General features: G+C 38.6%; 1 protein-coding gene across 1 annotated transcript in view; it reads right to left on the bottom strand.

Moving 5' to 3' along the window:
* LTN1 (listerin E3 ubiquitin protein ligase 1) overlaps nt 1-17202 on the bottom strand; it is a 70329-nt gene that overhangs the window by 45748 nt on the left and 7379 nt on the right. Inside the window, exons 5-6 of the mRNA XM_061194007.1 lie at nt 15409-15461; nt 14515-14695 (exon numbers count right to left, since the gene is read on the bottom strand). Coding sequence (XP_061049990.1) covers nt 14515-14695; nt 15409-15461 — 234 coding nt within the window. The remainder of the gene's footprint in view (nt 1-14514; nt 14696-15408; nt 15462-17202) is intronic.

Here is a 17202-nt window from a genome sequence, read left to right as displayed (position 1 = left end):
AAAGGCCATATATGACAAACCCACAGCCAACATCGTCCTCAATGGTAAAAAACTGAAACCATTTCCACTAAGATCATTAACAAGACAAGGTTGCCCACTCTCACCACTATTATTCAACATAGTTTTGGAAGTTTTAGCCACAGCAATCAGAGAAGAAAAAGAAATAAAAGGAATCCAAATCAGAAAAGAAGAAGTAAAGCTGTCACTGTTTGCAGATGACATGATGCTGTACATAGAGAATCCTAAAGATGCTACCAGAAAACTACTAGAGCTAATCAATGAATTTGGTAAAGTAGCAGGATACAAAATTAATGCAAAGAAATCTCTTGCATTCCTATACACTAATGATGAAAACTCTGAAAGTGAAATTAAGAAAACACTCCCATTTACCACTGCAACAAAAAGAATAAAATCTAGGAATAAACCTAACTAAGGAGACAAAAGACCTGTATGCAGAAAATTATAAGACACTGATGAAAGAAATTAAAGATGATACAAATAGATGGAGAGATATACCATGTTCTTGGATTGGAAGAATCAACATTGTGAAAATGACTATACTACCCAAAGCAATCTACAGATTCAATACAATCCCTATCAAACTACCACTGGCATTTTTCACAGAACTAGAACAAAAAATTTCACAATTTGTATGGAAACACAAAAGACCCTGAGTAACCAAAGCAATCTTGAGAAAGAAAAACAGAGCTGGAGGAATCAGGCTCCCTGACTTCAGACTATAGTACAAAGCTACAGTAATCAAGACAGTATGGTACTGGCACAAAAACAGAAATATAGATCAATGGAACAGGATAGAAAGCCCAGTGATAAACCCACGCACATATGGTCATCTTATCTTTGATAAAGGAGGCAAGAATATACAATGGAGAAAAGACAACCTCTTCAATAACTGGTGCTGGGAAAACTGGACAGCTACATGTAAAAGAATGAAATTAGAACACTCTCTAACACCATACACAAAAATAAACTCAAAATGGATTAAAGACCGAAACGTAAGGACAGACACTATCAAACTCTTAGAGGAAAATATAGGCAGAACACTCTATGACATAAATCACAGCAAGATCCTTTTTGACCCAGCTCCTAGAGAAATGGAAATAAAAACAAAAAGAAACAAATGGGACCTTATGAAACTTAAAAGCTTTTGCACAGCAAAGGAAACCATAAACAAGATGAAAAGACAACCCTCAGAATGGGAGAAAATATTTGCAAATGAAGCAACAGACAAAGGATTAATCTCCAAAATTTACAAGCAGCTCATGCAGCTCAACGTCAAAAAAACAAACAACCCAATCCAAAAATGGGCAGAAGACCTAAACAGACATTTCTCCAAAGAAGATATACAGATTGCCAACAAACAAATGAAAGAATGCTCAGCATCATTAATCATTAGAGAAACGCAAATCAAAACTACGAGATATCATCTCATACCGGTCAGAAAGGCCACCATCAAAAAGTCTATAAACAATAAATGCTGGAGAGGGTGTGGAGAAAAGGGAACTCTCTTGCACTGTTGGTGGGAATGTAAATTGATAAAGCTACTATGGAGAACAGTATGGAAGCTCCTTAAAAAACTAAAAATAGAACTACCATACGACCCAGCAATGCCACTACTGGGCATATACCCTGGGAAAACCATAATTCAAAAAGAGTCATGTGGGAGATTAACCAAGATGGCGGAGTAGAAGGACGTGCTCTCACTCCCTCTTGCGAGAACACCAGAATCACAACTGGCTGCTGGACAATCATCGACAGGAAGACACTGGACTTCACCAAGGAGGATACCCCATGTCCAAGGACAGAGGAGAAGCCACAGTGAGACGGTAGGAGGGGCGCAATCAGAGTAAAATCAAATCCCATAACTGCTGGGTGGGTGACTCACAGACTGGCAAACACTTATACCACAGAAGTCCACCCACTGGAGTGAAGGTTCTGAGCCCCACGTCAGGCTTCCCAACCTGGGGGTCCGGCAATGGGAGGAGGAATTCATAGAGAATCAGACTTTGAAGCCTCGTGGGAATTGATTGCAGGACTTCGACAGGACTGGGGGAAACAGAGACCCCACTCTTGGAGGGCGCACACGGAATAGTGTGTGCATCGGGACCCGGGGGAAGGAGCAGTGACCCTGGGGGAGACTGAACCAGACCTACCTGCTGGTGTTGGAGGGTCTCCTACAGATGCGGGGGCTGGCTCTGTTTCACCGTGGGGACAGGGACACTGGCAGCGGAGGTTCTGGGAAGTACTCCTTGGCGTGAGCCCTCCCAGAGTCTGCCATTAGCCCCACCAAAGAGCCCAGGTAGGCTCCAGTGTTGGGTTGCCGCAGGCAAAACAACCAACAGGGAGGGAACCCAGCCCCACCCATCAACAGTCAAGTGGATTAAAGTTTTACGGAGCTCTGACCGCCACAGCAACAGTCAGCTCTACCCACCACCAGAGCCTCCCATCAAGCCTCTTAGATAGCCTCAACCACCAGAGGGCAGACAGCAGAAGCAAGAAAAACTACAATCCTGCAGCCTGTGGACCAAAAACCACAGTTACAGAAAGACAGACAAGATGAAAAGGCAGAGGGCTATATACCAGATGAAGGAACAAGAAAAAACCCCAGAAAAACAACTAAATGAAGTGGAGATAGGCAACCTTCCAGAAAAAGAATTCAGAATAATGATAGTGAAGATGATCCAGGACCTCGGAATAAGAATGGAGGCAAAGATTGAGAAGATGCAAGAAATGATTAACAAAGACCTAGAAGAATTAAAGAACAAACAAACAGAGATGACCAGTACAATAACTGAAATGAAAACTACACTAGAAGGAATCAATAGCAGAATAACTGAGGCAGAAGAACGGATAAGTGACCTGGAAGACAGAATGGTGGAATTCACTGCTGCGGAACAGACTAAAGAAAAAAGAATGAAAAGAAATGAAGACAGCCTAAGAGACCTCTGGGACAACATTAAACACAACAACATTCGCATTATAGGGGTCCCAGAAGGAGAAGAGAGAGAGAAAGGACCAGAGAAAATATTTGAAGAGATTATAGTCGAAAACTTCCCTAACATGGGAAAGGAATTAGCCACCCAAGTCCAGGAAGCGCAGAGAGTCCCATACAGGATAAACCCAAGGAGAAACACGCCGAGACACATAGTAATCAAAGTGGCAAAAATTAAAGACAAAGAAAAATTATTGAAAGCAGCAAGGGAAAAACGACAAATAACATACAAGGGAACTCCCATAAGGTTAACAGCTGATTTCTCAGCAGAAACTCTACAAGCCAGAAGGGAGTGGCATGATATACTTAAAGTGATGAAAGGGAAGAACCTACAACCGAGATTACTCTACCCGGCAAGGATCGCATTTAGATTTGATGGAGAAATCAAAAGCTTTACAGACAAGCAAAAGCTAAGAGAATTCAACACCACCAAACCAGCTCTACAACAAATGCTAAAGGAACTTCTCTAAGTGGGAAACACAAGAGAAGAAAAGGACCTACAAAAACAAACCCAAAACAATTAAGAAAATGGTCACAGGAACATACATATCAATAATTACCTTAAACGTGAATGGATTAAATGCTCCAGCCAAAAGACACAGGCTTGCTGAATGGATACAAAAATAAGACCCATATATATGCTGTCTACAAGAGACCCACTTTAGACCTAGGGACACATACAGACTGAAAGTGAGGGGATGGAAAAAGATATTCCATGCAAATGGAAATCAAAAGAAAGCTGGAGGAGCTATACTCATATCAGATAAAATAGACTTTAAAATAAAGAATGTTACAAGAGACAAGGAAGGACACTACATAATGATCAAGGGATCAATCCAAGAAGAAGATATAACAATTATAAATATATATGCACCCAACGTAGGAACACCTCAATATATAAGGCAACTGCTAATAGCTATAAAAGAGGAAATCGACAGTTAACACAATAATAGTGGGGGACTTTAACACCTCACTTACGCCAATGGACAGATCATCCAAAATGAAAATAAATACGGAAACAGAAGCTTTAAAGGACACAATAGACCAGCTAGATTTAATTGATATTTATAGGACATTCCATCCAAAAACAGCAGATTACACGTTCTTCTCAAGTGCACACGGAACATTCTCTAGGATAGATCACATCTTGGGTCACAAATCAAGCCTCAGTAAATTTAAGAAAATTGAAATCATATCAAGCATCTTTTCTGACCACAACGCTATGAGATTACAAATGAATTACAGGGGAAAAAACGTAAAAAACACAAACACATGGAGGCTAAACAATACGTTACTAAACAACCAAGAGATCACTGAAGAAATCAAAGAGGAAATCAAAAAATACCTAGAGACAAATGACAATGAAAACACGACGACCCAAAACCTATGGGATGCAGCAAAAGCAGTTCTAAGAGGGAAGTTTATAGCTATACAAGCCTACCTAAAGAAACAAGAAAAATCTCAAGTAAACAATCTAACCTTACACCTAAAGAAACTAGAGAAAGAAGAACAAACAAAACCCAAAGTTAGCAGAAGGAAAGAAATCATAAAGATCAGAGCAGAAATAAATGAAATAGAAACAAAGAAGACAATAGCAAAGATCAATAAAACTAAAAGCTGGTTCTTTGAGAAGATAAACAAAATTGATAAGCCATTAGCCAGACTCATCAAGAAAAAGAGGGAGAGGACTCAAATCAATAAAATCAGAAATGAAAAAGGATAAGTTACAACAGACACCATAGAAATACAAAGCATCCTAAGAGACTACTACAAGCAACTCTATGCCAATAAAATGGACAACCTGGAAGAAATGGACAAATTCTCAGAAAGGTATAACCTTCCAAGACTGAACCAGGAAGAAACAGAAAATATGAGCAGACCAATCACAAGTAATGAAATTGAAACTGTGATTAAAAATCTTCCAACATGGGCTTCCCTGGTGGCGCAGTGGTTGAGAGTCTGCCTGCCAATGCAGGGGACACGGGTTCGAGCCCTGGTCTGGGAGGATCCCACATGCCGCGTAGCAGCTGGGCCCGTGAGCCATGGTTGCTGAGCCTGCGCGTCTGGAGCCTGTGCTCCACAACAAGAGAGGCCGTGATAGTGAGAGGCCCGCGCACCGCGATGAGGAGTGGCCCCCGCTTGCCACAACTAGAGAAAGCCCTCGCACAGAAACGAAAGACCCAACACAGCCATAAATAAATAAATAAACAAAAAAAAATTTCTAAACTCAGTAACATGCCATTGATATTAGGTTTAAAAAAAAAAAAAAAATCTTCCAACAAACAAAAGTCCAGGACCAGATGGCTCCACAGGTGAATTCTATCAAACATTTAGAGAAGAGCTAACACCCATCCTTCTCAAACTCTTCCAAAAAATTGCAGAGGAAGGAACACTCTCAAACTCATTCTATGAGGCCACCATCACCCTGATACCAAAACCAGACAAAGACACTACAAAAAAAGAAAATTACAGACCAATATCACTGATGAATATAGATGCAAAAATCCTCAACAAAATACTAGCAAACAGAATCCAACAACACATTAAAAGGATCATACACCACGATCAAGTGGGATTTATCCCAGGGATGCAAGGATTCTTCAATATATGCCAATCAATCAATGTGATACACCATATTAACAAAGTGAAGAATAAAAACCATATGATCATCTCAATAGATGCAGAAAAAGCTTTTGACAAAATTCAACACCCATTTATGATAAAAACTCTCCAGGAAGTGGGCATAGAGGGAAACTACCTCAACATAATAAAGGCCATATATGACAAACCCACAGCAAACATCATTCTCAACGGTGAAAAACTGAAAGCATTTCCTCTAAGATCAGGAACGAGACAAGGATGTCCACTCTCACCACTATTATTCAACATAGTTCTGGAAGTCCTAGCCACGGCAATCAGAGAAGAAAAAGAAATAAAAGGAATACAAATTGGAAAAGAAGAAGTAAAACTGTCACTGTTTGCAGGTGACATGATACTATACACAGAGAATCCTAAAACTGCCACCAGAAAACTGCTAGAGCTAATTAATGCATTTGGTAAAGTTGCAGGATACAAAATTAATGCACAGAAATCTCTTGCATGCCTATACACTAATGATGAAAAATCTGAAAGAGAAATTATGGAAACACTCCCATTTACCATTGCAACAAAAAGAATAAAATACCTAGGGATAAACCTACCTAGGGAGACAAAAGACCTGTATTCAGAAAACTATAAGACACTGATGAAAGAAATTAAAGATGATACCAACAGATGGAGAGATATACCATGTTCTTGGATTGGAAGAATCAACATTGTGAAAATGACTATACTACCCAAAGCAATCTACAGATTCAATGCAATCCCTATCAAATTACCAATGGCATTTTTTACGGAACTAGAACAAATCATCTTAAAATCTGTATGGAGACACAAAAGACCCCGAATAGCCAAAGCAGTCTTGAGGGAAAAAAACAGAGCTGGAGGAATCAGACTCCCTGACATCAGACTATACTACAAAGCTACAGTAATCAAGACAATATGGTACTGGCACAAAAACAGAAACATAGATCAATGGAACAAGACAGAAAGCCCAGAGATAAACCCACGCACCTATGGTCAATTAATCTATGACAAAGGAGGCAAAGATATACAATGGAGAAAAGACAGTCTCTTCAATAAGTGGTGCTGGGAAAACTGGACAGCTACATGCAAAAGAATGAAATTAGAATACTCCCTAACACCATACACAAAAATAAACTCAAAATGGATTAGAGACCTAAATGTAAGACTGGACACTATAAAACTCTTAGAGGAAAACATAGGAAGAACACTCTTTGACATAAATCACAGCAAGATCTTTTTTGATCCACCTCCTAGAGTAATGGAAATAAAAACAAAAATAAACAAATGGAACCTAATGAAACTTCAAAGCTTTTGCACAGCAAAGGAAACCATAAACAAGACCAAAAGACAACCCTCAGAATGGGAGAAAATATTTGCAAACAAATCAACAGACCAAGGATTAATCTCCAAAATATATAAACAGCTCATTCAGCTCAATATTAAAGAAACAAACACCCCAATCCAAAAATGGGCAGAAGACCTAAATAGACATTTCTCCAAAGAAGACATACAGACGGCCACGAAGCACATGAAAAGATGCTCAACATCACTAATTATTAGAGAAATGCAAATCAAAACTACAATGAGGTATCACCTCACACCAGTTAGAATGGGCATCATCAGAAAATCTACAAACAACAAATGCTGGAGAGGGTGTGGAGAAAAGGGAACCCTCTTGCACTGTTGGTGGGAATGTAAATTGATACAGCCACTATGGAGAACAATATGGAGGTTCCTTAATAAACTAAAAATAGAATTACCATATGACCCAGCAGTCCCACTACTGGGCATGTACCCAGAGAAAACCGTAATTCAAAAAGACACATGCACCTGAATGTTCATTGCAGCCCTATTTACAACAGCCAGGACATGGAAGCAACCTAAGTGTCCATCAACAGATGAATGGATAAAGAAGATGTGGCACATATATACAATGGAATATTACTCAGCCATAAAAAGAAATGAAATTGAGTTATTTGTAGTGAGGTGGATGGACCTAGAGTGTGTAATACAGAGTGATGTAAGTCAGAAAGAGAAAAACAAATACCATATGCTAACACACATATATAGAATAAAAAAAAAAAAAAAAAAGTTCTGAAGAACCCAGGGGCAAGACAGGAATAAAGACACAGACCTAGTAGAGAATGGATTTGAGGATATGCGGAGGGGGAAGGGTAAGCTGTGACAAAGTGAGAGAGTGGCATGGACATATATACAGTACCAAACGTAAAAGAGATAGCTAGTGGGAAGCAGCCGCATAGCATAGGGAGATCAGCTCGGTGCTTTGTGACCACCTAGAGGGCTGGGATAGGGAGGGTGGGAGGGAGGGAGATGCAAGAGAGAGGAAATATGGGGATATATGTATAGGTATAGCTGATTCACTTTGTTACAAAGCAGAAAGTAACATAACATTGTAAAGCAATTATACTGCAATAAAGATGTTAAAAAAAAGAATATATCAGAACAAATTTGGCAGAAATTATCAAAAGATTGTTGTAAATAATAAAAGAACTGATTAAAAAAAAAGAACTAACAGGAGTTGAGAAGAGTTGCTGGATACAAAATTAACGCACAAAAGCATAGCATTCCTATACAACAGTAGAAACAAAATAGAAAATGGAATCAAAAGAGAAAACCCATTTCACAATAGTAACAAAAACCATGAAGTCATGTTCAGTATTATAAAATACTATTTAAGGATGGCAAGGGCCTGATATAGGCTAAATAATTTTGAAAAAGAAGAACAAAGTTGGAGGGTTTCAGGACTTACCGTAAAACAATAATAATCAAGAAAGAGTGGTACTGGTGTAAAGATAGACATAAAATGTAACGGAGTAAGAGTCCAAAATTAAAATCTCATATGTTCAACTGAATTTTGACAATGGTGCCAGGGTGGTGGGGTGAGGAGGAGCTGGTAGTCTTTCAAGAAATGGATACCTATATGAAAAGAAATCTGACTCTCACCTTTATGCCTTACACAAAAATTAAGTCTAAATAAACCTAAACTATAAAACTTATAGAATAAAACATAAAAAAATCTTTGCAACCTTCAAGTAGGCAAAGACTCCTTATATAAGAAATCAAAAGTATGAAGTGTAAAAAAAAAAAAAAAAATGATAAATGGGACTTTAAAACATCTACTCTCCAAAATCCATGGAAAAAAAGTGAAAAGGCAAGCCACAAACTATAATAAAACATTCATGATACTTTACCTGACAAAATACTTGTACCCAGAATAACTAAAGCATATTCATAACTCACAATAAAAACCAAAAACCCAACTTAAAAATAGGCAAAAGAATATCAAGGAGTGACAGGCTGATACACTGATCTTCCTGCAAAGAACAACTATAGCCTCTGTGAACCCGACACAAAAAAACTATCCAAGGGCTCTGAAGACTGAAATACACATTTTGGAGGGGGTATCATAACTTGGAGTAAGCAATCACACATACTGAGTTCCCATTTTGTGCAGTTTTGCCCTGAAGGTGGATGCAGTCACCACCACAGAGGCACTGGGGCAGCTACCACTGCAACAGAAAGCCTGACATCCTTCTGGTTGGAAGAACTGAAAGAACCAGAAAAAGGAGCCCAGGGTAACCAAGATGGCAAGAGAGTAATAGGGAACTCCAGAAAGAAGAGAACCAACGAAGAGAACCCCCACGTTCTGTGTTTAAACAGTCTAAATCTACAGCTGACACTTGAACCATGCCCACTGCAGGCATGAGAGTTTGTTGAGTCTAACCAAGTTGATTGCCCACTAACACAAAGACATCAACGCCCTTTGGAGCAATATAAAATAATCCTGTCTCCAAAATATAACATTCCAGGATACAATCTAAATATTTACGTCTAGGATGCAATCTAAATATTTACGTGTAGGATACAATCCAAAATCCCTCAACATGTGAAAGCCAAGAAAATGTGATCCCAGATGTTATTATCAGACATGTACTTTACAGCAGCTATTATAACTATACTCAATGAGGTAAAGAAAGATATGCCAACAATGAATGAAAAAGTAGGAAACAGATACATGACATTATACATTTGTCCAAACCTACAGAATATACAACATCAACAGTGAACCCTAATGTAAATTATGGATTCTGGATGATAATGATGTATCAACGTAGGTTCATCAATTGTTTAAAAAAAAAAAACAGGTACCACTCTGGTGAGAGGATGTTGATAATGGGGGAAGCTATGTATGTGAGGGGCAGGAGATATATGGGAAATCTTGGTACTTTTTCCTCAATTTTGCTGTGAACCTAAAACTGCTCTTAAAAAAAGTCTTAAAAAAGTAGAAAATTTCATCAAAGAAATAGAAAATACAAAAACCAAGTTGAAATTTTAGATATAAAAACTACAACATATTAAATTAAAAATGAGCAAAAGGGTTAAACAGACACCTCAAAAAAACAGAAGATAGGGAATTCCTTGACAGTCCAGAGATTAGGACTCAGCACTTTCACTGCTGGTACCCTGGTTCAATCCCTGGTTGGGGAACTACGGTCCCGCGAGCCAGGTGGTGCGGCCAAATTAAAAAAAAAAAAAAAAAAAAAAGTAGAAGAAATACAAATGGCCAATAAACACATTAAAAGATGTTCAGGGCTTCCCTGGTGGCGCAGTGGTGAAGAATCCGCCTGCCAATGCAGGGGACGCGGGTTCAAGCCCTGGTCCGGGAAGATCCCACATGCTGCAGAGCAACTAAGCTTGTGCACCACAACTACTGAGCCTGTGCTCTAGAGCCAGCGAGCCACAACTACTGAGCCTGCGTGCCACAACTACTGAAGCCCGCGCACCTAGAGCCTGTGCTCCACAACAAGAGAAGCCACCACAATGAGAAGCCCGCGCACCACAACGAAGAGTAGCCCCCGCTCGCCGCAACTAGAGAAAGCCCATGCGCAGCAATGAAGACCCAACGCAGCCAAAAATAAATAAATAAAAATAAATAAATCTTAAAAAAAAAAAAAAAAGATGTTCAATACCATTAGCCATCAGGAAAGTGCAAATTAAAACCACAATGTAAAGTCTCTACCCCAGAGGTCAGCAAACATTTTCTTTAAAGAGCCAGAAAACAAGTATTTTAAGCTTTGCAAGCCATATGGACTGTGTTGCAACTACTTTGTTCTGCTATGTTAGCACAAAGAGGTCACATACAATACAAAAACGATTTACAAAAACAGGTGAGGTGTGCCAGATTTTGACCCATGAGCTGTAATTTGCCAATCCCTGATCCCACACCCAAGAGAATGACTTAAAACAACGGACAGGGCTTCCCTGGTGGCGCAGTGGTTGAGAATCTGCCTGCCAATGCAGGGGACATGGGTTCGAGCCCTGGTCTGGGAAGATCCCACATGCTGCGGAGCAACTAGGCCCGTGAACCACAACTACTGAGCCTGCACGTCTGGAGCCTGTGCTCCGCAACAAGAGAGGCCGCGATAGTGAGAGGCCCATGCATCGCGATGAAGAGTGGCCTCTGCTTGCCGCAACTAGAGAAAGCCCTCGCACAGAAACGAAGACCCAACACAGCCAAAAATAAATAAAAAAAAAAAAAAAAAAAAAAACCAACAGACAATATTGAAGTAGAGATATGGAACTAAAAATCTCATCATACACTGCTGATTAAGAGTGTAAAATAGTATAACCACTTTGAAATACTGATACAAGCAACAACAAAGAATCTTAAAAACATTATGCTGAGCAAAAGAAGCCAGATACAGGGAATTCCCTGGTGGTCCAGTGGTTAGGACTCCGAGGGCCCAGGTTCAATCCCTGGTTGGGAAACTAAAATCCCACAAGCTGTGCAGCACGGCAAAAAAAGAAAAGAAAAAAGAAAAGAGAAGAAAAGAAAAGAAGCCAGATACAGAGTAATATATGGCTCCATTTACATGAAAACCTAAAAAAGACAAATCGAATCTGTAGTGACAGAAAAGTAGATAAATAGTTGCCTAGGTTAAGGGAGAGGATGACTAGCAGGGACACAAGGAACCAATTTTTGGGTGATAAAAATGTTTTACTTCTTGATTGTAGTGGTTATGTGGGTATGTACATGAAGATGAGTGTATACATCTGTCAAATCTTAAACTGTAAGCTTAAAATGACTGCATTTTATTGTATGTAAGTCATACCTTAATAAAATTTGTTTAAAAAGTTATTCTAGGACATTTTTTAAATACCTGAATAAATTGAGAGGTAATTATAACATCAGGTTCAATAACCTAAAAACAGCAAGTCTCCCCAAATCATTCAGTGGAACCCCAATCAAAATTCCAGTTAGATTTTTTTTGAGGAATTCAATAAATTTACTTAAATTTATACAGAAGAATAAAGTTCTAAAACAACTTAGTCTTGAAGATGAAAAAAAGAGTGACTCACCTGAGCAATTATTAGGACGTATCATAATGTCATTTTAACAGTGGTACTGGCATAAGAAGAAACAAAGACTAATAGATCAGTAGATAGAGTTTTGAGAAAAACTCATGAACATATGGGAACTTAATATACCATAATGGCAGGACCATAAATCAATAGGGAGAGAATGAACAGTTTAACTAGGTGATGTTAGGAAAAGTGGCTCACTGTACATGAAGAGAAATGTAACTAGATCTCCACTTAACACCGCATAAAAAGGTGGGTTATTGATGGATTAAAAACTTCATATGAAAGATAAAACTAAAGAGATTAAAAGATATCTGTTAAGAAAGATATAACTATTAAAAAAGGATATAGCTGTTTAAAAAGATATAACTATTAAATATAACAATATTTTTATGGCTTAAAAGTGAGAAAGGCCTTCCTAAGGCAATATCAGTGGTTTTGATTACATCAAAATTAAGATTTCTTTATAAAAGAGGACACATGAAAGGTGACAGAATGGGAGATTATTTACAACGCCTAAAAATGACAAAAGGACTAATATTTAAAATATACAAGGAACTCCAGTAAAATAAGAAAAAGAGAACTCCAATAGAAAAAAAGGGGTGAAAGATATGAATAAGTAGTTTACAGAGGAAACATAAAAATCTAAAAAGCTTATGAAGAGATGTTAAAAGTCACTAGTAAGCAGAGTAATTAAAATTAAAGAGAGGTATCATTTGAACTCCTAATTAGACTACTGAAAAACAGGAAGTTGAATGATGCCCAGTCCTGGCTACAGTATAAGGATATATAGTAGTCATCACGTATTGATAGTTGAGCCTAGACTAATGCAGCCAATCAGGTAAGCAATCTGGCACTACTTCAGAAAATTAAGTATGCCTATACTCTTTGACTCAGCAATTCAGAAATTAAGAGAATTTCAGGAAAATAAATTCTCACAGATCTGGGGATACATGAAAGATGCTCACTGCTGCTTTATTTGTGAGAGCAGGGAGTCGAAGGCAATCAGGGTGTCTATCACTGGGGGAATGAACAGGTAAAATGGAATGAATGCAAACTTCTGAGTACTATACATCAGTTAGAAGCCATGGGCCAGATATACATACAGGAATGTGATGGATTTAAATATCTTTGTACTTTTTAAAAAACTACTGGGACTTCCCTGGTGGTCCAGTGGGTAAGACTCCATGCTCCCAATGCAGGGGGCCTGGGTTTGATCCCTGGTCGGGGAACTAGATCCTGCATGCATGCCGCAACTAAGAGCTCGCATGCCGCAACTAAGAGCTCGCATGCCGCAACTAAAAGATCCTGTGAGCTTGGGACTTCCCTGGTAGTGCAGTGGTTAAGAAACCGCCTGCCAATGCAGGCGACACGGGTTCGAGCCCTCGCCCAGGAAGATCCCACATGCTGCAGAGCAACTAAGCCCGTGCGCCATAACTACTGAGCCTGTGCTCTAGAGCCCGCGAGCCACAACTACTGAGCCCACGTGCCGCAACTACTGAAGCTCTCGCACCTACAGCACAAGGAAGAGTAGCCCCCACTCGCCACAACTAGAGAAAGCCAACGCGCAGCAAAGAAAACCCAACAGAGCCAAAAAATAATTAATTAATTAATTAATTAAAAAAAAAAAAAAAAAGATCCCACATGCCACAACTAAGACCCGGTGCAGCCTAAATAAATAAATAAATAAATAAATTTTTTTTTTAAACAAACAAACAAAAAGTACATGTATTAAAAAAAACCTACTAAGTAAAAAGCAATAAATGGGATAAAATATAACACAGTATCATCAGTATCATTTATGTGAATTAAAAACACATGCAAAAAGGCTGTGACATGCCTAACAGAGAAAATTAGATAAACTTCATTCAGGCATGATGTCTAGTGCTGTTGTGTGGGAATTCAAAGTTAGTAAATCAACAATATACATTAAATAAGGTGTCTTTAAACAGACACACATAAAACAAGGTTATGTACTGACCAACTGTCAAAAATGTCGTGACAAGAGACTAACAGGAGCCTAATCTTGCATTTCCCCTAAGAGCAATGCTTCAGTATTCACTAATTCAGTGTTCGTGGACTTCACAGAATAAAATCACAGTAAATAATGAGAATCGACTGCACAGACGAAAGCACATACATTAATCACACTTAGGATGGGCAGCTGGTGGAGGTGGAAAACAGAGACAGACAGACAAAAGGGAAGAAATAAATACATCAAAAAAAGGAAGAGACTTGTACACACCTAGCAGTTTTAAGGTGCCATGAACAGAGAAAGATGATGATTCAACTCTGAATCTGAGGTCCAAACAACTAAATTAAAAAATGAAAATACAAGAACATTCTAGTAAGAGAGGTAATTCAGTCCCACCACAAAAATGTGTTTGCAGAATTTTAAACATAAACAATAAACATGAAGCCTAAATAAAAAATAACAAGATCAGGGGAGAAAACGGAATCAGAGAAATGTCTTAAAATAAAAAATATTAAGATACCTGAGGTATACTGTGTTTTCCATACTTCCAAAACTTATTCTGTGATAAAAGAGACTTAAATTTCTCCTCCAGAGAATCAAGCTCATTATCAGGTAGGAGGCAAAGCAATTTTTTCAATGCCAATAAGGAACAAGTTACAACCCGATAGAATTTAGCTTCTCTCTCTTCCTCTGGAACAGTTCTTGATGTAAAAAGAAAATAAATACATATAAGGATTGAGAATAAGACAAAATACATATTCAGCACTTCTATTTTAAATGTTTTGTCATTGAATATCTACCAAAGTTGCTTTATCTCTATATTCATTCTCCCTGTGCCAAACCCCCGCAAAGTGCCAATATAGAATTTTAATCACATATTATTCGAATAATACAAGGTGAAAGTAAATGAAGAGTTGTGGCTTCATTCATAAGTGTGCATGTACACTGCTCTCAGTAGCAGTTAATTGGATGATTAGAGAATAAATAACACTGCATCTAAGAGTACTTTCCCTTACAGACTCTTAATAGTTTGATTAGAACACAAGAGTAAAAAGTAAATGGAACATCTTTCTATTCTTTCAATAGAACTATTCAGAGTTCAACTATTTTCATCCAGACCTTAAAATTGTTCCTGCTATGACTGTCAAAAGGCAAATCTGGAAAAAACCTAAAAACATCTCTTTGTAAAAGAACCAAATCGTGCACTCCCAGATAATTCAAGTTAAATAGCGGGACAACTTGCAGGTAAAAGCACTTAAAACAGCACCTGGCAAATAGCACTATATTAAGTATTTTCACCTCTACATTTAGCATCCCTTTTTTTAAAAATGTCACATTGAAATTACCATCTTATTACCTATGAGTGAAACATAGTTTCACTTAATCTGAGTTACACAGAAACAATACAACTTACTGTGGGTCACTGAGTGTATCAGGTGTTTCTTTTATAAGATGATCCTGCAGCACCTATAGAGGGGAGAAAAATGCCACAGCCTTGAGATTTTATTGAATTGTCAGTGGTGAAGAGACAGAACATAAACTTCATCTTATCTAAAAGTTTTTATCCCCTTTCTCACAAAAGTAGCAAAATTAAGTAGCAAAACTAAAAGGTTTGAATTTTACCAATTTTTTCCCCCTATCAATCCCCAAGGTTGGCACCTGCTGGGGTAAAGAAGAATAAGGTACTTCTTCCAAACACCTCCAGTTTCCACTGAGAGGAATTTTCCCTTAAATACTCCTGGCCCCTTGCTTCTCCATTCCTCTTGCACACAGCAGTGAAGTGAATGGGACGTCTGATTAGTAAGTTTGGGAGTGAATTAGGCTCTGCTTTCCTCGCCCCTCTTTTTTGAGCACCTCCCTGCTCACATAGAACACACATTGTGCTCTGCTCCATCATGGAGGAAGGTTTAAGGTTCCACTTGAAATACTGAGTAAGTCTGCTTACTTCTGGGGTACAGTACTAGCAAGTCCACTGTTCCAGTATCAATTTTATCAGCAATAATAATAACCAACATTTACTGAGTTTTTCCACTCACCATGTATTGCTTTGAGCACATTCCGTGCATTAACTAAATCCTCAAAACAACTTGATGAAGTACAAGTTAATTCCTACTTTAACAGCTGAGGGAATGGAAGCACAGAAACGTGCCCACGGTCAACCACCCCAGCTAATGGCAGAGTGGACCAGAACCCAGTGGCATGACCCAGAGCCCATGGTTCTCTTACAGACACTGTGACATTTTGATCTCATTTGCCTAACTCCTCTCTAATAAATGTGTTTTGAACTTAGGAACGTTCAAACCCAATATCTGTATATCTGTGACACAGCCAACTAAAGGTAAAATAATGGAGGAAATAATCCACATATCTAATGATCAGTTACCCATCCATAATAAAACCAAGAACAAAAAACCAACCAAATAAACAAAACTATGAATAGCCAAATTAATTATCTCAAAATCCATTTTCTAAAACTCTTAAGTGTCCAAACTCATGATACTTCACTCATAACATTCATCACTTGATATTTTAAAGAAACCAATGATATTTAATTTACAGTTGGGATAGAGAACTCCCTTTGAGAGTATGATTAAACCTACAAACCCTAGGGAATTCCATGGCAGTCCAGTGGTTCGGACTCAGCGCTTTCAAGGCTGGGGCCCCGGTTCAATCCCTGGTCCGGGAACTAAGATCCTACAAGCCGCGCAGTGCGGCCAAAAAACACCACACAACTACAAACCATCACCCTAGAAAAACAACTCTGGTACAACAGAAAAATAAAGAATGTAAGAACCAAGAACTTAAAGGGGGAACTAGAATGCGTGTGTGCGTGTGTGTATGTGTGTGTGTGTGTGTGTGTCTGTGTGTGTGTGTAGAGAGATGTTGGGTGAAGAGATCAGATAGGTAAGAAGGGACCACATCATGCAGAGCCCTGTAGGCCAAGATAAGAAATCTGGACTTGTAAGTATAATGGGAAGCCACAGAAAGGTCGACTAACTGAAAGGAGGGAAGCAGGGAGAAAACGAGGGAGGAGGAGGGAAGGTGTTTAAGTAGGATTATACATAGGGTGCTATGGAAATGTAAGAGTACTAAATGAGGAAATAAATGCAAGCATCATCTTTTTTTTTTTAAATCTTTACTTCTCCTCAATGGACTCACAGCCTACCTATTTTTATTTCTTGGTATAATACTAACAAATTGGCGTCTA

This window comes from Eubalaena glacialis, chromosome 6 (assembly GCF_028564815.1).
Source record: "Eubalaena glacialis isolate mEubGla1 chromosome 6, mEubGla1.1.hap2.+ XY, whole genome shotgun sequence".
Classification (NCBI taxonomy): domain Eukaryota; kingdom Metazoa; phylum Chordata; class Mammalia; order Artiodactyla; family Balaenidae; genus Eubalaena; species Eubalaena glacialis.
Note: the sequence above shows the minus strand (reverse complement) of the source record. Positions and strands in the feature narration are given on the sequence as shown.